Here is a 23,600-nt window from a genome sequence, read left to right on the forward strand (position 1 = left end):
TATAAATATGACGTTTGTGTTGTGTTTGAGAAAGTGATGCGATTATTTATTGGTAAGTTTTCACCTTTGAAATGTCTTTCGATAGACTTAAAAACTCCGTAATTATTATCTTTTCCTGAATTAACTGACCTCATTTGACCTTCGCACGTTGTTGTCAAATAAGTGAGCTCTAAAGTTATAGTTAAAATACTTCTGATCAGGCATTACGGACTTAGAATTCATGTGTTGAAAGTTAGTACAAACTTTTGACTTCCATGTCGCGATTCAAAATATCCCGCCGAATCAACGGTAAAGTCATATGTCAAAACCTTGTCGAGCAGAGGGGTTAATGCCCGTTCGTATGCAGTAACTTTTGTAATCAATCTTTGGTTAAATTCAAACCATGATCTGATTGAATATTATTGTAATTATACGCCACCGCGCCGGTGGTGGTTCTTTTTTATCGGTGACTTTTTAATTACTTATATTATTAGGGTGAGGTCCTGCGTGAGCGGGAGACAAGTAATTCGATAAGAGTGAGTATAGAAGATTGAATGCGTTTGGCTAGTCACAGAAAATGCTAGCTAGCGTGTGTGGCAGTCTGCGAGTTATAGGCTGCGGCCTGAGTGCCGCTCGGGAAAGCTTGGTGTGTACCTACCGGAGCTTGGTGAAGCGTGTGCCACTGTGTTTCGCCTCGAGTGACACAGAACTCTAATATACATATAAATCGACTGTCGTCTTGTATAAATGCTATGCACACGGTAACATAGTATGTGATGAGTTAAGTGATTGTGAAGCGTTCAGAATTAAACATACGTAACTTATTTTCAAAAATTACACAATTAATTCATGAAAATTAATGAGATTCCATATGAGGCACAAAGTAAAACAGTAACTTTAACAAAAATATATATGCTATACTATAATAAAGATTTACTTGTGCACAGCATAATGCACAATTTATATAACCTTAGAATAACTTTAAGTTAATCATTGAGCTTTCCTTTTATACAAATAAATAATATATGTAATATAATAATAATAAACTACATCATGATAGAGATATTATTGTTTAAAAAATATACAGACAATATCAGTTTTAGTTTAACTATACAGGAGATTTTAACTTGTTCTATTGAAACACAGTTCTAGTCCTTGCCCTTAGTTTTTTTAGCCTTAGATCCCGCACTGTTATTGTTAGGCTGTTTGACTAACTTGTTACGCGACGAGTTAGGTTTGTCCTTAGAAGGGAGCGAGCGCGGAGCGGCGGCGGCGCGCGACTTGTATCACCTCACTTCACAGTGTTTATTGTTGTTGACGGGCAGCGCACGCTCCGCGCTCTCGGGCTCCTTCATCACATAGCCTTCCGAGCTGCGCGCGAGTTTTAACCGGATGGGCGTCACCTTGTCGGTTCGCACCTTGCGCATGGCGGACGACGCCTCGGAGTAGGAGGGCGGGTCGATGGCCAGCGGGTCTGGCGCCGACGGGTCGTACTCGAACGGGTCGATGGCCGGCTCCGCCACGGCGGGGGGCGCGGCGGGGGCGGCGCTCGTCGACGGCCCTGCCGCCGCGGCCTCGCCCAACTCCTCCTCCTTCGTGCGCTTTATTTTTATAATCAACTTTGTAGCACTGTCACTTTCACTGTTCACCACTTGAAGTTTTTCAGCTTTTTTGTCCTTTTTCTTTTTACGTTTCTCACTCTTTTCGCCCTTGGGCTTGGTCTTAGTTGTTTTCTCGTCTTCCTCAAAGTCCGCCATCACCATTCGACGGTACTTCATGCTTTCGCGTCGCAAGTCTTCCAAGCTCGGTTTGTTCGCAATGATTCGCTTCTTAGGCGGTCGGTAGATAGTGGTGCCGGCGGGCTCGTCGGCGGGCGGAGCCGCGGGTGCCGGCACCTGCTGCACCGTGTTGTTGCCTATCTTTATCTTCAGTTTAGGAGCGACCGGTGACGTCGCATTCGCCCTGTTCGGCTTAGTAGACGTGCGACCGCGGCGCTTGTGCGCCTGTTGTCCCGAAGTGCCAGCTATCGAGGACAATTTCACATCATCTGAGGGATCAACATCGACATTCATGCTCACTTCTAGATGTCGCAACTCTCTGGAGAGGCCGCTGGTAGTTTTGCGTTTAGTTTTCTTTTCTACGGGACTGTCAGTAATTTTGTAGTCCTCTCGAGTGGGTATGCTAGTCATAGAGGCGACGGCTTTAGGGATGGTGATGACGGCGCGGGTGAGCGGCGAGGGCACGGCGGGCGGCGGCACCGCGCCCACCGTGGCGGGGTGCGTGGGGTCGTCCATGTTCATGTCCTGCGTCCAGTACTGGCGCAGCAGCTCCTTCTTGCGCATGCGGCGCAGGTTGGTGGAGCCCGACATGGAGGAGGCGGCGGCGGCGGCCGGCGTCATGGTGCTGGTGCCGGGCTCGTGCGCAGGCGCGGGCGGCGGCGGCGCCACCGGCTGCGACGAGCTCGCCGAATAGTTCGCGTCCAAGAATGGCCCTTTGATCTTTACCTTCAGTTGGTTTCTCGAATCTGATAGTGATACTTTAGGTAGCTGGGGAACGTATGTCTGTTTCGGGGGCTCTGCAGGCTCCGCTGGCTGCTGCGATGGGGAACCTGTCTGTGGATTACTTGCCATTAGTGCGGTATGAAGTTGTTTCTCAACTTCTTCGTCTATCTCAGTTAAATGCTGTTCGGCGGTGCCGCTAGCAAACGCTAGCAAATGGTAATCGTTTTCTGCGGCGGGCGCAGGGTTCTCGAAAGGTTGATATGTGCGCATATCGACCGGGCCGGGCAAGACAGGTGCCACTTGCGAGAAGCCCGGGCCACGTTCCGCGCACGCGGGGGACGAGTTCGTGTCCGCGGGTTCAGGCGAGGGAGGTTTGATGTCTTTAGTGTCGGACGGCGGAGCGCGTTTGCTTGGAGGAGGAGTGAGGACGCGAGGAGATTGAGACGCATCTTTGTATGAATGTTCAGACTTCCTATCATCTCGAATATCGATAGATTTTCGCTTGTCGCGAAGAGCTTTTAAGTCGACACCATCATTCGCGATTTCTTCATCAAAGTCATAAACTGTGCCGACAAGCTTGCTTTGTATGGAATTACCCATGTAGTCGACGGAGAACCCTTGGCCGCGGCTCTTGGACCGTCCGCGACCTCTTTGGCTTCTGTTGCTGCGATTGCTCAGTCGCTTGGTTCCTTTAGGAGCATCACTTTGCTTAGGCGAGATACCGGGGCTCTTGCCCGGTGACTTGCCAGGGAACTTGGTTGTCGGTTTGCTCAGTTTTGGTGGAGATTTAGATTCCTGCGGATGTAAGCTGGTCATAGTTTCATTACTATCGTTTGACATCTTCGTTGGCGCTCTATTACTATTGGTTTCATAGGAATCGACGCTCACGCTCGGGCTGGACACAACGTGAATGAATTTATCGCTGCCGGTCACGTCAATTTCATCTCGAGGCGAATCGGGAGGTTTCGGCGTAGGGGGAGCGATCATTGCTGTAGTGAGCGCCATGTTCTGTGATGAAGATGTGAACGCAGCGCTGTAGAAGGTAGACTTGAGCGGGGGCGGGGCTGCCGAGTAGGGCATGGTGCCATAGAGGCCGGGCCCGGGCGACGGCAGCGGCAGCGGCGGCCCGCCCGCGAACAGAGGCAACGAGCTCAGGAACGGCGAAGCTTCGGGCGGGTACGTCGTGTACTGGTTCAGCGGCATCGACGGTTCCACGGGACGCGAATATGCCGGGATAGGTGGATACGTATCTATTGCAGGCATCACATTACCTGGACGTAGATCACTTGAATTCAAACGGGATTTTCGTGCATTCTTATGAGAGCTCACGGACGCTTCAGAGTTAGTGCTAGATGCAGACGATCTTCGCGTAGTTATCTTACTCTCGCGCCATTTTTCTTGGCTTACGTACTGCGGTGAAGATATCGTGGCACAATCTGAATGTATCATTTCATTGTTGTCATAGTTTTGGTTGTCATGTACTAGTTCTACGTCATTGCTGTGTACAGAATGGTCGACCACGGACAAAGATTGGGAATCGTCACTTTGCTTAGATATTGAAATAGCGTCTCCGACTTCAGATACGGACTGGACATCAGATTGCACAGTTATGGGTTCTTTGACATCATCGGCGTATGTGCTTGAGTGATCGTATTTCCTGTCATTGGCAGACTGACTCTGTGTGTCCAGCTGTGACACAGATACCGGCACGTTCGACCACTTCTCGTTGCTCGTCATGGCGATGGGCTGGAACTCTTTAGCATCCATCGCAGTATCTCCTGAAGGCAAATCTCTATCTATTGAGGACCCTCTTCGCGGTACATGGTTGGTGGTCTGTCGCGATTCTTTTGGAGGCGATCGCTCGACTGGTCTTTCAGTAGGAGTGTGCTTCTTTGGAGGCGAACTATTATTATCTTCAGCCTTAACCAAGTTACAAGCAGCAGTGACATCATTGTCTTTATGATCACTGTCATCAGGCACAAGTATCGGTTCCTCTTGATCAGGGTTCTCGGGCGGCACCTTCTTAGTGCTCAGCCTTATCCGAAGCCTGTCTACTAGGTTAAGAGTTTCCTGCACACCTTGCTTAGAATCCTCTTTGAAGAAGAATTCTGGGTACGTCGCAAAAGGTTTAATGATATCATCGTGGTTAAATCCATCGTCAACAGCCATCATTTCGAAGTCGAGGAACTCATTGTCTTTTGACTGAGGCGAGAATATGGATCTGTTTGGATATGGGTTTACGGCCGATGGTATTTTAGCACTCTTGGAAATTTCTACTCCTTGAACGTGACTAGCATCCTGCGTTATAAACTTCTTTTCTGCAGAACGCTTCCTCATATTCCTAGCCACGTTCTCAACCTCCATGTGTTCAATACTCATTGTTCTCGCGTCCATCGGCGTCTTCGGTGATTTAATCATGGTATTTTCATTGAGGTTAGCTTGTATCTTAGCCATCATTTTAACACTGCTCTTATCGGCGTAATCAGAATCCATGGATTTGTCATCTATGTATTTCTCATTGCCACCCGGCTTTTCTACTTGCGGCGGAATAGCATTTGGACTGGGCGCTTTTGGCAACCAATGCTTGTCATTGTCATGGTAATCTGTGTTGATGTGGATAGGACTCTTCTTGTCAATAATTTCCATTGGCGGTATCTCTATTTCAATCCTTGGTTGCGTTGTCTTCTTTTTAGTGGGCGACACAGCCGGTTTGTCGGACCCAGCGACACTATGTGCCACGCTCATACGCCTATCTTTCTTGGCCGGCTCTCGAGTCTCATTAGAAATAGAGCGGTCTTTAGGCGCTGTGTCCTTAACACTCATTCGCCTGTTCATCAATGACTTATGTTTGGGCTCAGCACTCTTCTTCGGACTGACTTTCTGTAATGGCGGTACTTCAATTTCAATAGTCTTGTTGACCTTCTCCCTGTCGTCATTAGACTCGCTTCGCCTCTTTAGCTTGTTAGTTTTAGACTTAGCATAATTCTTGGGTGTCTCAACCACTGGCTCCTCTTTAATCTCCTCCTTGAGTTCCACTTTGACCTCTTCCTTCACCTCCGTGTCCTCTTTCCGTTCCGCAGATGGAAGTTCACTGGACTGGCTGCCCTCTTTGGGTGTTTTATTGGGTGTAGCGGTAAGGGCTTCGTCTTTAGATGGTTTTCTAGGTCGGGCATCAGACTTATTAGGCATATTTCCGCCTGAAGTAGTGCTTCTGGTCCGAGCACGTGTGGCAGCGCGCGCATCACTGGGTCGGCTAGGTTCCTCTCCTTCAGGAGTCGGTGATGGTACCCTACACTCGGACCGCCGTTCGGAAGTTTTAAGCTTCTTATCTGGCGGCGCCTTGCGTGGGGAGGCATCAGTGGACTCGCTCTTGCCTTTTCTCCTTCGTCGAGGCCTTTTGGGGTAGGGGCTTCCTGAGCGGGATCGGTCGGACACTTTAGAGCTGTCAGAATCACTCGAGGCACTAGTGGAAGACAATGGTTTTGACACCCTGTCGAGAAAGGGCAAGTCCACTGTAGGTCTAGAGCCAGGAGGTGAGAACATTGACGGCTGGCGTGTCGTGGCCGGTTTGATCGCGCGTGCCTTAGCGGTGGGCTTGATCATTGATTTTTCAGGTTCTTCCTCAGAACTGGATGAAGATGAATAGCTGCTGCTGCTTGAGTTTGAAGACGAACTAGAGCTTTCCTTCTGAGCGGGTTTCGAAGTTTTGGCCTCTTCCTTCTCTTTCTTAGGCGATAATTTTGGCTCAGATTTATCTGCATCTTTCTTTTTCTCTGTTTCGTTGTCGGGTACTGGTGCCTTCGTACCCAGTCCACTCTTGATATGAGCGGCTGCTTTCTTCGCTGCCTGTCTTTGAGGTACATAAGCAATGGGTTCCTTCTCTGTCTCCTTACATTTCTTTTTGTTAACTTTTGAAGAATGAGCGTCTTTTATTTCTTTGCCTTTACCAGTTGATTTAGCCTTTTCACTTGGTTTTGCCACTGGTTTCGGTTTGGTGTCATCACCGCTTGTTGATTGTTTTATTTCTCGTTGTTCAGGAACTGTTTCATCCTTTTTGACAACAGTGGTCGAGCGCATGTTTTCGGAAGCTTTCTTAGCTGCCTGCCGCTGTGGAACAATGAGATCTGTCGGGTGATCCTTCTGTTTGGAGAATTTGATGTTCTCTTTATTTTTAGCTTCATCATCCGATTCTGTTTTAATCTTTTGCGGTAATGGCATCTTTTTGTCTTTGTTAGAAGGCTTTCTGCCTCTCTTCCTCGGACCAGGCTTGTCCTCTTCCGGACTTGTAGTTGCTTTCTTCTCGGGTTGAGTTGGAATAAATTCTTTCATAGCAGCCTTAGTCCTTGGCAGAGATTGTTGAGAATCATTACCACTTGGTGATTTTTCCACCTTGACTTTGTCCGGTTTTTCTTTTTCAGTTTTAACCTTATCTGACTTGACTTTATCGGCTTTGTCGGACTTGTTGTCCTCGCTGCTGTCTGAGTATATGTCGATAGGGAACTTGCTGTTTCTCATAGTAGGTCTTATCGGCATTAGGTCATCGCTGTCTGTTCCGGATTGACCCATCTTCCCAGCCGTCATTTCTTTCTCCATTTGCTGTAGCGTTTTACTGCGAGATCGATCTTTCTTCAATCTGGAATTCAAAGATTCATCGTCACTGCTGCTCTCAATTAGTGGTTTAGACTGTGGTACCTTCTTCTTCTTCCTTTCAGTCTTCTTAGGAGATCTCTTGCCTTTGCCCTTAGGAGATACCTTTTTCTTTGGTGATGTTCCAGCTCTCCTTCCTTCGTCATCTGTACTAGAACCAACTTTGGTTCGGAACCTACTGGATCGCGCCATCTCCGGCGCACTCTCCTCGCTGGACAGTCCACTATACATACTGCCACTACGTCGCGATCCATTTACGTAATGTTTCTTGTACGGATTTGATGACTTCGAACCTTTGACTAACCCATTGCGATCTTTCTTTTTCTCGTCGCCTGATTCTGGTGGCGCGATGCGGGCTAGCAACTCTTCGAAATCATTCTTATGATCAGGTGCATTGTCGTGAGAGTATAGTTTGTCATATATTGAAGGTCCGTGATTAGCCTCAATGATGGCTGACAGCTCTTGCTGGGGGATGTCGCCAGCTGCAGATAGCACAGCCACTTGTTTGTGAAACGTTTGTTCCCTCATACGGAAGAATGAGCGAGAGAGCTTTTCCCTTCTGCTCACCATGTAGCAGAGATTCCGTACCCGCTCCAGGTCCTGCCTCAGCTGCACGAACATCTTGAGCTTGTCGATGTCAGCCTGCTCCTGCCTGTGAGTCAGCACCTCGGTGTCGTCCGACTTGGGTGGCAACAAGGGACGATTGTGCCCTGCTCGCCTCTTTAGCTTCCAATAGTTGTAAATGTAATTAATAGCGTCCTGATCAACGTCAAGGAGATGTGTACTTATATCCTTGACACTTACGTGTTTATCGAATTCCCTCTCAATCTCATGCAAGCGAGCGGCTCGAGCTTGCGTCTTCTCCTCCGACGTCATATCTTTCCTACGCTTTCGTTTTACCTCATCCTCCTCCTCGCCTGAACCCGGACACTTTTCTTTCTTAGAATTAACACTATGCTTTTGGCAATAGGAACGTAATTTAACACCGTCGTCGGCGTTTTCGTCTTCGATAATTGCCCGCATTTCAAGCCCGTGCTTGAATGCGCAGGTTACGTGGTAAGCAGTTTTACACGTCTTTACCGAACACTGAATGCAAGCGCCCTTGCGATTACGACACAATACACAAACGAGGGACCATCGGGAGGGTGGAATGGAAGATATTTTGGTGATCGGTTCCATAATCTCCGCGCAGCCGATGGAGACCTCGGGGATCCATAGCACACAGCTGACGTGCGCCCACTTGTGCCCGGAGGGCGTGCACTTCATGGCGCCGCCGTGGTTGGGGCACAGCACGCAGCTGGGCCGCACGCCGTCGCCGCACGGCCTGCACAGCCACTGACCTGAAAACATTGAGTCACTATTAGATACCCTCTTCTTTACTACATTAAACGATAAAATTACATGAGAAGCTAATAAGTTACTATCGAAATAACATAAAAACTAGAAGAATTAAAATAATAATTAGCAATTTACTACATGTAAATATTTCCTTTTCAATCAAGAACGCTCGCATTAGAAAAATAGCAGCTCGTCGCATCGATAACTTAAACATCAGCAAATTGCAACTTTTGTTGAAAACTTATTGACAAAGCTCTGCACATAGCTGTGGTGATGAGTTAGATTAATTTATTTCGAGAATACTAATTAAACACAAAATAACAACAATAAATTATACATATTTTAGGATACTGTCTTAAAAACTGGTTATGGTTGATAAAAGATAAAAAGTAATTATTCAAAGTAGGCTGAAAATCAGCACTTTTAAAGGTCAAAAGATGGCCCCAAACGCCCGCCCTTCACCACTTCCTATGTGTTTTTGCTGGGAAGAAGAAGTCGTCAAACAAACGTCCCCAGCAACACAATTCTGTCTGTATGGTTTGTAGAACCGTATACAAAATATTAAAAACATACAAAATTATTTATATACATTTTGCAATAAAGAAAAAAAATATATTTTATCATGTTGGCTAGTATACACCTTACCATACATATTACTCAAGCAGCTACAAAAAAATGTGTAAAAAAATAAAGAGAGAACAAAAAAATATACAAATAATTTTGTTGATTACAGAATTAATGAGCTTTCTGTCATTAATTTGGAAATGGCTATTAGGGCTCACTTTCTTTTCTAATACGACGATACCAATGTACCTAAATAATGTTCAGTCATTAAAAAGTACATAAAATCCACTTACCGTCCGGGATAACGGTGATGCCGTAACAGGCCTGATGCACGCAAATATTGCAAGAATCGCAGAACACCATTTCATTGCCATCCTCCGAGTCGGGGGACCGACAAACGTCACAGATGACATTCTCATCGTACTCGATACCGAGGCCCTCCTCAGACTTCACAATTGCCTGGATTTTATCCCAGCTACGAATCTATAAATACAACGTATTTTATGTTTATTTTGTTTTTTATTTTTGATTTGTTTTTGGTCGTAAGAACGTGGGTTACGTTTGAAGTTGTTGGTTTAATTTACGGTTTATATTTTTATTCGAATTACTGAAACGTTTTTTTTTTATCACTTTTTACTTAAAGTCTTAAAACTGTTTTCTTTTAATTAAAAAATCATGGAGTGCAATTGCCTATTTCGACAATAACTTTCAACAGCTGAGATGACGATCAATGAACTTCATCCTTCGGCAAGCAAACCCCGAGAAAGCTTAATCGTCACTAAGCAAAAGTCGCGACTTCGCCGCAAGTCCACATATGCAGAAACTACGCGAAATCTTTATTTGCAATGCAAGAGTAGGGAGATCACGTTTTAATGAATAAAAGCTAGTCTTGTATTCACCCCATAAAAAATTTAAAACCGGGTGGTGACAAAAACAGTCTACACTTGGGAATTGGACAAATGTATCTTTAGTTCTCCGGCCTTATTGTGAAAAATAAACGCTTCATTGATTGAAAATAAAAGCGTAAGCAAGTCACTCTAGTTCAATACTGTCGTTACCATCTGATGCTTATTTTTAAATTGCTTGCATCTGAACTTTCATCTAAGTTGCCATTCAATATTATTAAAAAAAAAATGTTAGCTTATTACATTTTCTAGAAATAGCACCTTTTCCGTCTATTTGCAATCAAAAGTTATTTCCTAGAAATATTAAAAACTCAAAGCTAATAGAAGTCTATGTTTTCATTGCCAGCTGTGAATGCAGCAAGCATAAAAATCTCTAATAGTATTGGAATTGAGTTACTTGGGCAGGATGAAATTCGTAGAGCTTTCCTGATATTTGTTACGTCACTCGTCATGAATATATGATAGGTAGCCCACGCTATGACTTTGACATTTCGTTCTCATCGATCGACAATCTGATTGACGGAAAATACGTTGCAATTACTGAAAATATTTCAATTTTTCAAATGTTCTTACTGCCATTTGTATCGAGTTTGACACGAACATAAGGCAAGACGTTAAGGGCAATATAATTATCATTGAGTTAGAAAGGCTTTTACTTGTCTAACGTCTAAATTATATATCAAGTGCAACGTCAAGTCAAAGGTCTTATGAAGAAAAGCCCGTTGGGAACTCCAAGGATACTTATAATGAAGGCTACAAACATTCCAGGGGCCAATTTAATTGACCTTTACATGTCGTATATCTTTTTTTATGGTTGGCCACGTATACCCAGCAGGTAAAGAACGGCATTCCCTACTTGAAGAAAGTCTATGTTTTTCGATAAATGCAACATGGGAGTCTTCTAGTCAAGATTGAATGAATAGGTTACTTCTAGGCGAGTGGGTCATCTTCGACCACATCGACGCTAAACATCAGGTGAGATAAACGCGTGTCTATCTTCAATAACAATTAGAAATGATATTGTTAAAGGTCGTTTGAAGATAACTTGTTTAAATACTTATATAGAGTAGAGTACAAACAGTAAAAGGTATAACGAATTAGTAGTACAGATTAAGTGATAAAAAAAATAAAGCAACCAGACATTTTTAATGTAAGGTCTTTCTATTTTATCGTAAGATGAACTACGTGCCCCATCCGATTTTTTACGTATATGTGATCAGTGATCACAGATCTGTCCATTTCGAGGAATTCTGTACTTCATATGTGTACACAGAAGGGGTATGCGTTAAACAACAAAGGAAGCAACCAAGTGTATGTATGGCGCATGTGGTTAGACCACGCGGCGGTTGTCGAAGTACTGAACAAGTAACTATGTGGCGATGGAAGCCAACTTAATTAGGTACAAGATCTACTGTTTACTGGATGTGCTCCTTGTGTGATCTCAGCATGGCTAATGTAAGGGGGTAAGGACACGAAAGATCCATTGGTTGATCATCTCTGCTCTGCATGCAGGGCTCCTAATTTTTTAAATTAGTGTCCAAAATTTATAAACTTTAAAAAACGTCTGTCTTGAGTAAAAACTTCAAATGAACACATAATCGAAGTCCTGGACAAAAAAAGGTGGAAACTCTTATTTCTATGAATTAAAAACTTCTGTTATAGTAAGTCATCTGTGTCATTCAAGTTGATTTTAAGCTTGCTTATTTTATGCGACGGGTAAAGTTGAGCTTATTCACCATTGCTCTTTATTGTACGAACAACCGAATGAAAGCATTTCACATTGAAATCTTAATCTGTCTTTGCGGATCTTTTTTCTGACAAAAAATCATTCCGGTCAGACCAGAACTCATTTTTTTGTATTTAAATAAAGTAACGGTAACTGCGACAAACTTTACAAAGTAAGCAAGGTACCGTCCATTGAACAAAACAAAAACATGAATATTGAAAACACAACGATTGAATATTTTCTGAAGTGGAAATACCTCAGAAAACTGTATAGAACAAATAGCGAGTACGAATTCCAGTAAAAGACATTTGTAGACAAAACAATTCTTTATAATTACGATTAAAATCTCTATTATTAGCAAACAAAGCTACGAAAGTGTTATTTACTCTCGCAACAAGTATAGATGCATATTTTTCTCGTCGAGACGAAAATATTAGCTATTGATGCCAGCGATGGCCCGTCAATACTTTCGAAGGCTACTTAAAGTTGGCGTCGTCTCTTTTTACGGCAAGCGTGCATCTCTGAAAATGCTCAGAACAATGCATTTTGTCTTTGAAAATTCAAACATCTTTTCCATTAGACCTACTTAGTTTGTGGGTCTTCTTACATTGTCTTTTAGACAATTATAACTTAATGTTACAAGCTTTTTATCGTCCCACTGCTGGGCACAGGCCTCCTCTCACACGGAGAAGAATTGAGCATTAATCACCACGCTTGCTCAATGCGGGTTGGTGAGACAATTATAACTACTAAAGTATAAATGTTTTAAAAGACATTTTCTTTCTCATGAAATCTCATTATTTTTACCACACAAACTTAGGTCCAAGTTCACGGACAACTTAAACGCCAGTTTTCATAAAACAACCGGTTTCTACGAATTTTCACGTTCAAGTTTCAAAGTAAACAGTTTTTAAAAAATGGACGTTTATACTGTTTGTGAACTTGCGCCTTAAAGGTGAAATAGTACCACAATGGTAAGGTCATTATATAAAGGAATAAAGAGTATTTTGAGAGGAAGCATGTAACATGTCCTTGTTCAAAAAGAAGTCCTAGTACGAGTTAAACAGGTTAAAACCAAAACTGAATAACACAGCTACCGATTCAAAAATACATATTCGCGAATCTGAACATTGCGGGATTCTTATGTAGAATCCCTTTCAAAAGTACCGGTACGGAAAGCCCCCTTTCGTCAATTGTTCGTTTACACACGTGGTTTATAATAACAAATATCTGGTTGTTCGGGTCACAGGTCACACGAGGGAATCGCGACACAATGGTGACAGACCTTCACCTTGCACCGCGAGCTCAGACCTACGCTGACATTCACGTACGAGTATGCAGTACGCTCGGGTACACTTGCATACGATCCAACGGTGCTACATTTTAAAGTAGAAATGTAGACTTCTTTGCACTGAGCTCTGGTATCGATAATCAATATGCTTAGCGATATACTTTCAAAGGTAACAGATTGAACCAGCGACAAGCAAATTCCTTGTATTTGACATAACGTTGATTTTGCAACAGTTTGATCGAAGCGTGAGACACGATTTCTTCCACCTTTGTTCTGTCTCTTTATTTAAAGTACATAAATGGCAAGTTATTAGATAATCAAATCAAACAAAATAACCAAACGATAAAGATTAAATAAAGGTAAGCAATTACAACTAACAAATCCACTTTTCTAGTTAGAATACCGCCGTTATTATTTTTAATGAAGTTCCATGTTTGTAAGAAATATTGCCAAGCTTCAAAGCTTTCTGCCGTGAGCCGTAATTATTTAGCTCAACACTGAAATAGTTTACGAAAACACTAACTAAAATTCTGAAAAAATGCATGTCCAAAAAGTATATTGTTTCAAAGACCTTTGTTAACGTCGAAATGGACCATGCATATAGGAAAATTGGTCAACTGTCACTGTATGTTATAAAAATCTGCGTTGAAAAGTTATTTTCTTTCTAGCAATTATCAATCAAACCCGGAAAAGCTTCCATACACGATGCCTATCGGAGCGTTGACGCTAAATGACAGACTACTGTTAGTGCATTTATTTGGCGTAGGATTTCGACAACCGGTAGTTTCAGCGGAGTATAGAATTCATACGCGCTCTCTAAATTCTAAAAAAAAAACGAAAACTTTTACTGATGGCGATTATAGATATATTAAACTATATGTTAATCTTGTATATCACCAGGCAGTATAAAACAAAGTCGCTTTCTCTGTCCCTATATCCTTATGTATTATGCTTAAATCTTTAAAATTACGCAACGGATTTAGATGCGGTTTATTTAATACCTCTACATAGAGTGATTGAAGAGGAAGGTTTATATTATGTAGAATAACATCCATTACATAGTGGAGAAATACTGTTATTTTTGAGGTTTATTGCACCCGTGGGAAGACGGGGCGGTTCATTAGTTAAACTATAGTTTAAACTTAAACTAGAGTATCTTAAACTCGGCTTTAACATAATACATCATGACACGCATGATCACCTGTGAAATTACCTGCTAGTGCAGGTAATTTTACCTGCTACTGCAGGTAATTTCACACATTTTGTTTACAGTAAAGAGTGTTAGTGAATCCTACAAATTAGAGACCTTTCAAACAAGCCCTTCAGAGCTCATGTCACCGTGGAGTACTTCCTCGAAATCGAGAACTAACTGGAACTGCACGAGAGTAGTAATGCAGTTTACCAGTGAGGATAACTAGTGATGTAAAATGAAAAAAAAACGATTTGTATTTTTTCACTTTATTGAAAAAAAACATGAAAAAAAACTTTGCATCGTTCAAAATTTCCCTTGTGTTGAGTTAATATCAATGAATGTTGCCAATATTTTTATGAAATTTTAGTACTGTTTTATCAGAAAAGTACAGTAGATTCAAGAATAAACCTACTCTATTATGTAATCTTAAGTATTAATCTTTAACGGTAAATGCCCTAACAATTTTAGAGTTATTATACTCTTGAAAAAAACAAGGCCCAGAAAAAAAACTGTTTTTTATCAGGTTTTTTTTTTCAAGGTTTTTTTCACATTAGAAAAAACACGGTTTTTTTGCAACACTAAGGATAACTAAATTGACGTTTATTAAGACCTGCATGTATATCGACAATCTGCGTAATTTTCATCGACATATCTGTTACTTCAGATAATGGAATTTATATGGCTGACGGGTCCCGGCACAAATCACTTATGTCAGGTGCATTTATCAAGCTCGCCTGTGTTAGTGGAAGCGCGCCTAGTGATGGGTTTGGACCTAATAAATGACAGGGAATATGAAGCTCGGCCTAGTAACCTATAGGCCCGGGATGTCCTTGGCTTGTAAGGCAAAACCTACTGACACTGATTCAAAACTCGGCGCTATTAATAGACACAGAATTCTGAGAAAATTCGTCGAGAACAATGTCTTTTCAAAAACAATAGATATTTATTATCCCGTTTTCAGAAGTTTACTTTTGTTTATTTATCGTTAGCTTACTTAATAAACTATTTTTTTTATCATCCGTAATTTTATTCAATTTTAGAAGGAACAAAGACTATTGAATAAAGTAATCTATAATGAATACGTATAATAATTTAAGTATAATAAATTTTAATAATTTAAGTAAAGTATATAATAGTATATAAAGTATGTAATAAAATGTATATAGTAATTGTATATAGTATGTATAAAGTATGTATATAAAGTATGTAATAGTATATAAAGTATATAATTTTAATAATAATAATTTAAGTAAAGTAATAATAAAGCTTTATATATCTGCACAACAAGGCAACTAATTATCCATATGCGAGAAGTATCAGTAGCTAGTTTGTATAATATTTAAAATTCTTCGTCCCTTCCCGGAAAAAAGCATTTCCTTCTAAACACAAGTAACTGGGCCAAACATCGGTTGGCTCCGCCCCTTGAACGCACCCCCTAATCCTAAGCGTCTCTTTTCGGGCCTACCCCGCGTCAATCTTTTACGGCGACACACCCAGTCCCGAACCCCGCGGAACCAACCAACCAATTCAGTTGTCACCGATTTCAGAAAATGTGGAAATTTAAATAGAATCACATAAAAGCCAGATAAATCAATATATACCTATTTCTATACCATATCAGTTCCCAATACTAAGTATTGAATGCTCGAATGTTACACATCCGTGTGTTCTATTTTTTTTTTAATGCTTGAGACTCGGTTCCCGGAACAATATATATTCTAACCTATTTGGTATCATTAAATTGAATTGAATTCCATTTTCCGATCTCATAAGAGTCTTTTGTAATTTGCTGAGTAGCATTATACAAATACAAGCATAATATAAATGATCTAGGTATTAGTTCCGCAACAAAATATAGTACTCGAGAATCTTTCCAACCCTTCACAGAACGATACGGTCGAGTTCTATTCATAAATACGTTGGCATTGTCAAGGATTTAAAATATGTATTGTGAGAACATAAGATGTAGGAACAGCAGCCTTATGTCTTACACATTTTGTATGAAAAATCTGCGATTTCTGAAGCTCACAACTTAGTTCAGTCTCATGAGTTTAGAAGTATACAATAGTATACCTGCCATGGTAAGTTTGGTTTGTTCGACATTTTGTTTAAAAAAGAAAGTTAGATCGTAAACTGCCCAAAACAGAACAGCCTTTATATATGACATACTAGTGGCCCGCGGTACGTGCTTCGCTACGTACCCATCCACTATTTTGTAACAAAAAATGCCATAAATGAAGAACCGCTCGACCGATTATGTCTGAACTTCACCAACATACCAACTACTAAATAGCCCGAACAAAGCCTAAACATTTGGTATGGATAGATGAGGCCGTTCTATTACAACGAAAAGTGGAATTAATTTTTATCTATATAGATGTACAATATTCTAAGGTCCACAAAGGTTTCTGTGTATATGGCAGTTGTGTTGCCTTGTATACTCTACTCAGCGGAAACATGGACACCGTACCGACGCCACATCAAGCAACTAGACCGCTTCCACCTCAAATGTCTGCGCAAAATATTAAATATCCGTTGGTTTGATCATGTGCGTAACACAGAAGTGTTGAGGAAAGCCAATGTAGGTGGCATTGAAGTATACCTCATGAGGAGACAGCTTCGTTGGTGCGGGCATGTACTGCGCATGCCGGATACTAGAGTGGCCAAGCGCATCCTCTACTCCGAGTTGCAGGAGGGCAAGCGGAAACGTGGCGGACAGCTGCTGCGATACAAGGATGTGCTGAAGCGTCACATGAAAAGCTGTTCCATTGACCCGTCTCAGTGGGAGAATCTGGCATCCAACCGCAGAGACTGGAGAAGCCGCGTTAAAGCCAAAGTCTTTGACTTTGAAGCACGCCGACTTTCTGAGTTGGATGCCAAACGAGATGAGTTGAAAGCTCGACCACCTGTAGCTATCAACTACAACTTTGTGGCTGGTACCCTGACATGTCCGCAGTGTGCGCGGACTTTCACGCACAAAATTGGATACTCCAGCCACATGAGAGCACACGCACGCCATTAGGGTCGAAGTGGTCGCCGTTGCCGAAATCGGCGTGGAAGATTATTATTATTCTAAGGTTTAACGGCGTTCATATAGACCTGAAAATGCAAACTAACTAACTCGACCGTGCCTATATTTAAATATTATCGAGCTGTAAGGATCTCTGAGCTAAACGCATACTCGCGCGCCTTTGTGAATGAAGTTTTCCCAACAACAATGTATAACCCTGTGTCACGCGCTCGGGATAAACATTCTTAAAAATACTCCACAAAGAGACAAAGGTCTTGTATCAGCTTACAGCTACGTAAAAGGATAGAAGCTGCCTTGATTTTAATTCTGCAATAGTTTTTTTTTACGTCCTCTTCTATCACATTTTAGTTAAAAAAAGAGAATAGTGAAAAAAGTTCTGAGTCCGGTAAACTACCAGGATTTGAGAGCGAAATAGTATTTAAATCTTGAGAAAGGATACCGTCGTTCCAGGTCTAGTTATTTCTATGTGTGGTCTAAATGCATCCTAAGGTTTTGTAAGTTCACGTTAGAGCTTTGTCAAAGGCAAGCAGTGAATATTCAATAGATTTCACAGTAACGTTAGGCAAAGGCAGGCTTGTGATATGTTGTCCGGAACTATTAATACACCAAATATTGAGGACGACAACAGCCATATACTCAGACAAAGGCAAGATGGCTCTTCAAGCAAGCCATGCGTGACGTTGCTTTTGAGTCCATAAGCGAAGCTATCAGGGACATTCGATTTGTCGATGCAATAGGCTAGTATTAATTTACAATATTGCGAAACCACTGCTTTGATGTAACGGTACCGTATTCCTAGAACGTGTGGTACAGACAGCCGAAACGTGTACAATTTACCCTTATATACAACTAGATTAAGCCCGTGGTTTCATCCGCATCCCCAGGGATTTACTTCTCGTAAACATATTGAAAAGAGCCTTTATGTTATTTTGTTATGTTGGCTATATTACTGCGAAGTTTCATCAGAACTCAAGAAAAACAATCATACACATACACTTTCATAAATCTTATCAAAGTTCCGCATTTAAAATAAGTATTAGTCGGATGCTGCTATCAACTGATCACGTAGTCATTGATGCGGTAAATCCATGTACTGAGAATAGATATGTGAGAACCTAACAATATCAAATCCCAGGTTCAATATGTAACGAGGAAATCGAGATGACTTTATTGCATGCAAATATAGAATGAAAGCCGTAACGATCCGTCACCGTACGTGGAAAACGTAGGTACTGGAAAACATATATGAAGGTATTTGTTAAAGCCTTAAGCCCACACAGGAAATCAGTTTTATGTAAAAGTTCACGGAAACGCATCTATCTATAATTCCAATTAAGGAATATTTCATAGCGAATCCGATAAATGCAATGCAAGCTCGTTATTTATATAATTTGATATTTCTCGCTATAATCTGCCGGTTATTCGAGCAAACTATTTGTCAAGCTACTTATTTTATTTACGGAACTATCGTAGCGTACACTAAATACCTGCATTTAAACACGATTTAAGCTTCATAAAATATATATTAGCGGACTTCGTGGAAAGTTTAACATTATGTAAACACTACATTTGATACTAATATAATATTTAAACTAATATTTCTTGGTAATTTACTCAAAGGGTTAACTATCAAAGCTAACGCCACATATTTATCATATACCGACATGTACATGGAGTACATGGAGGTTTTGTGTGACCGCAGTTGTTCCTTCCAACTTACTTTGAACTAGTGACCGTGACAGTTAGGCTGTGTAGGTCTCCCCCATGCTAACCCAGTCGAGCCCTATCTATTATTCACCAACTTTAAGTTTATGCCTGCATGTGTTTACTGAACTGCAAGAACTTTCAAAATACAAAGATATCAAGAATGGACAAAAGAAAATGTTTCTTAATGAATTGGAATGTCTGGCTTCGACAAAGCTTAAATCCCATAAAGCTTTGTTTTTAAGTGCGTAATGTAATACCGTCCACGTTGGTTCATATTAATAAACCAAAGTGATAATATATTTTCGAAAAAAAAGATAAAAGGGATATTATCTTTTTTTTCGAAAGCTCTTTGGTGGTAGGTTACTACCGCTAAACATTAAAAGATGTTAATTAAAACTGAACTTTGTGAATTATGTATGCAGAAATGACATTTATCAAAGGAAGGATCGTTATAAACCCTTAATATTACTATTTGAAAAGCGGTCTCTGGAAAAAGAAAAGTAACGAAGAGCATCCGCAGTAAAAGTTCATCGGGAAGCCTGGAAGCCGCGAAACGTCAGCCAATAATTTTACGTAGGCACCCGATATCGAAATTCTATAAATAACTAGCTGTATCCGCCATGCGTTGCAATGTCGCGGCGGAACCTTCGCGGACGAACCAACAACTTAACAAAGTTTCATCACAAGCGGATGGATGCCTAGGGACTCATAAAGGGAAATATAAACATTGTTGTTATTTTCATATACTAGTAGATTTTAATCATGAACTAGTTCTAAGTACTAAAATCTTAAACCAAGCTGTACATAGTCTAAAGCGACAAGCAATCTGACATTAATGTTAATTTTATATGATAAATGGATGGGATGGGAACAAAGAAGGGACAGGACAGGATGACACCTACTTAAAGGAACCCTGTTTTTATACAGAAATTGTTACATTTTACAATATTACTCCAACTCCGAATGGGAAACAGACGTTGTTACAATTAGTACGTTAGTTTGAGAATGTGTGCGTTATCAATAGGTGCGTTGGAGATGGTTGATGAAATGCATAGCAGGAAGTTTGTGAGTGGTGTCACAATAAACGTATATATTACAGTAAAGCAATTAAGCCCGGCGTTGGCGCGCTGGCTACAGGACGTGTAAGCGCGTTTCACGGGAAGTCGGTCAGGGTGTTCCGAGCCTCGCTATTCAAAAAGGTTTTATGCAACAAGTACAGTGTTTTGTTTACAGTCTAATGGATGCCGGGCAGTCAGCCGTTAGACGGACCGTCACACTCAAAACTAGGAGCAATGTAAGATATGTTATTCTAAAATGTCACTTTAAATTGTTTTTTAATGACTTAGTTACAATAATGAAATTATACGTTTACATTGTCAGTCATTAAATCGTTCTCGGATAATGTAATGTGACAACTCTTCCTTTCATTGTGAATATTTCAGCGAGCATCGGTCTTTTCAATTAATGCACTTTAATTAGATGGATTGTTTCGAAAAGGAAAAGGCTCGGGAGATGATGTTTCGAAAAAAAACGGACAAGAATTGAACTCGCCCACCGATAGTTCTATACGTATAATCATTATAAATAAAGATAATTATGAATAATTCATAAAAATATTTTTATGGGAAATATTTGAATGGGAAATAAAAATGTATTAATTCAACCTTGAGAACCACTCAATTCGAACTTTAAGCATATTTCAGTTTTTTCTTAATTAACAGCACCTTTTGAAATAAGTTAATCATATAAAATTACTTTCACATTAAAATCTCAGTCTGTTTTCCCTTCGGAGTAAGTACTAAATAAATCTACAATATAAGTATTTAAGTTTCAAGTTTAGGCGCGCGACATCGAAGCACAAACAACGCGATGTAACAGGTAGTTGCATTACGTTCCTAACCTACGTTCCTATTTTAGAGCCAAGCAGAGAATCTAGTGTAAATCTAGGTGTGATTCGTAATATTTATTAACAATTACTTACTGAGAAGACCTGTGATCCCCCCGGCCCGTGAAGCCAAACTCTCTTCATCGCGTATTACTTTCAGTTCGCTCCGAAAAATATTTATGGTAAATCATAATAATAATATCCAATAACAATAATAAAATAAAAAGTAAAAACGAGGTACAAAAAAAAAGCCAGTAGAAAACACATAAATAAAGAAGAGGTCATATCCATTTTGTCAAAATAGAAAAAAAACAGAAAAATAATTGAAATGAGTGGTTATTAAAATAAAGAAATCACTTCGTACAACTTTCGGGAGTAGATTCAGTTCCGCAAGTGTACGCGCGTCGCCGCGGGGAGGCTGAAAGCGAGAGCGGCGTCGGACGCTCGCCCGAGCTGAATTCAGGTGCGCTGGCTTACTACGAGAGATGCGCGGACCGCCGCGCCGCGCGCCCTATGCCACAGACTTGACGCCCTATGCCTGCTTTTATCAAATAAAGTTGTATGCAACTTTATTTGATAAAAGCAGCGCTTTCACACACTTACAGCGAACGATTCAACACTTTTTACACTCTTTTTATTTCGCTTCTAAAATGTATCTTATTGTTATCTACTTGGGCGGAAAAATATTGTGAAACTTTGAAAAGCATTTAAGTTATTGCTGAAAAAAAAAGCGTTTGTCGTCGTATTCAACAATAGATAGATAGATTTTAATCCAGATAATCGGTAGTGGTTAGTTTGTTATCAATTTAATATTTGTTTTACTATAATTCATGCTACTTCCAGCAGTTCGAGTTTTAATCGGCTTATGAAAATCGAAGCGAATCAGTTGAACTTAGGGAAATTCGAAATACTATGTTGCGCGGGCGTATTGAATCTGATCCCTTAGTTATAGTTTCGAGTATATCGAATTGTATTTGGGAGGAAATCATAAGCTTCTCGTAATAATCAGTTCACCGACCTACTAACGACACTACTACGACATTATTTCGATAAGATGTTTGGGCTGCCGTTTTAAAAAGTTCTTTGTCGCGATCCGTGTCCACTTGTTCATAAGTATCGCTATTGGCTAGCTAATAGACAACGACACAGTTCGACCCGGTTGTGAACACTCGAATTTCAAATTAGCCTCGTGACACTTCAGGCTTACATCCGGGACAAAGGAGATTGGGCAAGAATGTATGAAGTTTGGTCCAAATGTCCACCACGAACGAGACCTATATAATTAAATAGTCCACTTAATTTAGAGTAACTTTCACTAAGAAAGTAAAAAAAAAACAATGCCAAAAAAAAGTTACAGCCAAAAAGGTATTCTTAATTTTCGGTAGTTTTAGTATGTTATTATTATTATTTTTTATTTTATTCCACTTCCATTTCCGCCCTTTATCTAAAACACACATTTGCATATAAACAGCCCATATTTTTTTGCCCGATGGATGTACGAATCACTAACCTACTGAGGCGAACAGAAGTGCTTGAATATACTCAGCGGTGCCTGGATCTAAGAAAGTTCGATGTAACTGGTGGTGTTTTCTCTCTAATAATGAACAATTCTATTTTGTCAGAAGTTACAGAAAGTACGAAAATCGAACATCACGAAAAGTAATTAAAAAAATGATATTGAAAAAATCTATAAAATGTTTTATTTGATTTTGCTATAACTTTTTTCTGGCATTATATATTTTTTTACTTCCATAACAAAAAATGTTCTATATTTAACGGGCTATCTAGCCATATAGGTCTCGTTCGTGGTGGACATTTGGACCGGAATCGCCCATTGTCCTTTGGTTCGTTTACTGAACCATGTTTTTAAATATTAATTTTAGTACTTCGAATAGGACAAGATATCTTTATACGACTTATAGATTTTGAAGTTTCAACAAATCGTAAATTGACTTTACTGAACATTATTGTTGAACAGTATTTTTTTACGTTCAAAGTGGTAGTGATTAATCGTCACGATTAGGGAACTTGAAGGAGGCCTCCGGGACCCTGCGCGGTCATGTTATGGGCGGAGCCTGATCGCCCAGCAGGAAAACTTATTGGTACAAAGCGCCCTTACAAAATTCCGATTGCGCCGAATTTCTGGTAAGTTAACGAAGAGTTTTACAAGTGAAATATTTTTGGATGGCGTTCTCCAGTTGCAATTTCTTAAGTAGTTCTAAGCATTCTTATACAAAGTAGGGTTTTGGTCTCTAAAGACCATTTTAACCGATATTATTTAAAACCACTTTAAAATAGAAAAAATATTCTCGTAATGATAGCTTCATTTCCAGTTATTTTTCTAGTTTCAGAGCTGAATGAAGTTATCTAAAACCTAATAAATGGCGAAGTTTTCAAATCATAAACGTAGAATCTACAGCCCTAACATCCGGCAGGCTGCCAAGGGCAACGAGACTTTCCTATAAACGAGTTAAGTTACAACAAGTGGAACTATGTATCAATGATGTTATAGGTATGACGGCTCGACAACAATGTGCACCCCTACTGCAAGTTACGAACTGTGAAGCGAGCACACTTTCAGTTACACTAGTGCGCCGAAAAGTTGCTCCAATAAATATTAGCTTGTATGTTGGCCCTGCATGCAACCATACCTATGCTTCAACTAAGTCAACAAATGCCAAACTGTTTGCGTGTCCGTCTGATACCAATTTGGAATTTAGATAAATCTAGAGTCGAGGATGAATGTAGGACTACGTAAGGTGAAACTTTCCGAGTACACAAAGTTAGGGTAGGATGCGAGTTAAATTGCGGCCAACAGCTAATTAGTAGTTTCG

The 23,600-nt window shown here is 40.6% G+C and overlaps 1 protein-coding gene across 3 annotated transcripts in view; it reads right to left on the reverse strand.

Annotated features, from left to right (window-relative positions):
- Nucleotides 1-335: 335 nt before the first annotated feature.
- The window catches only part of LOC124645022 (PHD finger protein rhinoceros-like), a 41,665-nt gene continuing 18,400 nt past the window's right edge, over nucleotides 336-23,600 (reverse strand). For all 3 annotated transcript variants that reach the window (XM_047184754.1, XM_047184756.1, XM_047184755.1), the window contains exons 5-6: nucleotides 9,323-9,512; nucleotides 336-8,467 (exon numbers count right to left, since the gene is read on the reverse strand). In XM_047184754.1, coding sequence (XP_047040710.1) covers nucleotides 1,266-8,467; nucleotides 9,323-9,512 — 7,392 coding nt within the window. In that variant the 3' untranslated portion in view covers nucleotides 336-1,265. The remainder of the gene's footprint in view (nucleotides 8,468-9,322; nucleotides 9,513-23,600) is intronic.

This window comes from Helicoverpa zea, chromosome 31, assembly GCF_022581195.2.
Source record: "Helicoverpa zea isolate HzStark_Cry1AcR chromosome 31, ilHelZeax1.1, whole genome shotgun sequence".
NCBI lineage: Eukaryota > Metazoa > Arthropoda > Insecta > Lepidoptera > Noctuidae > Helicoverpa > Helicoverpa zea.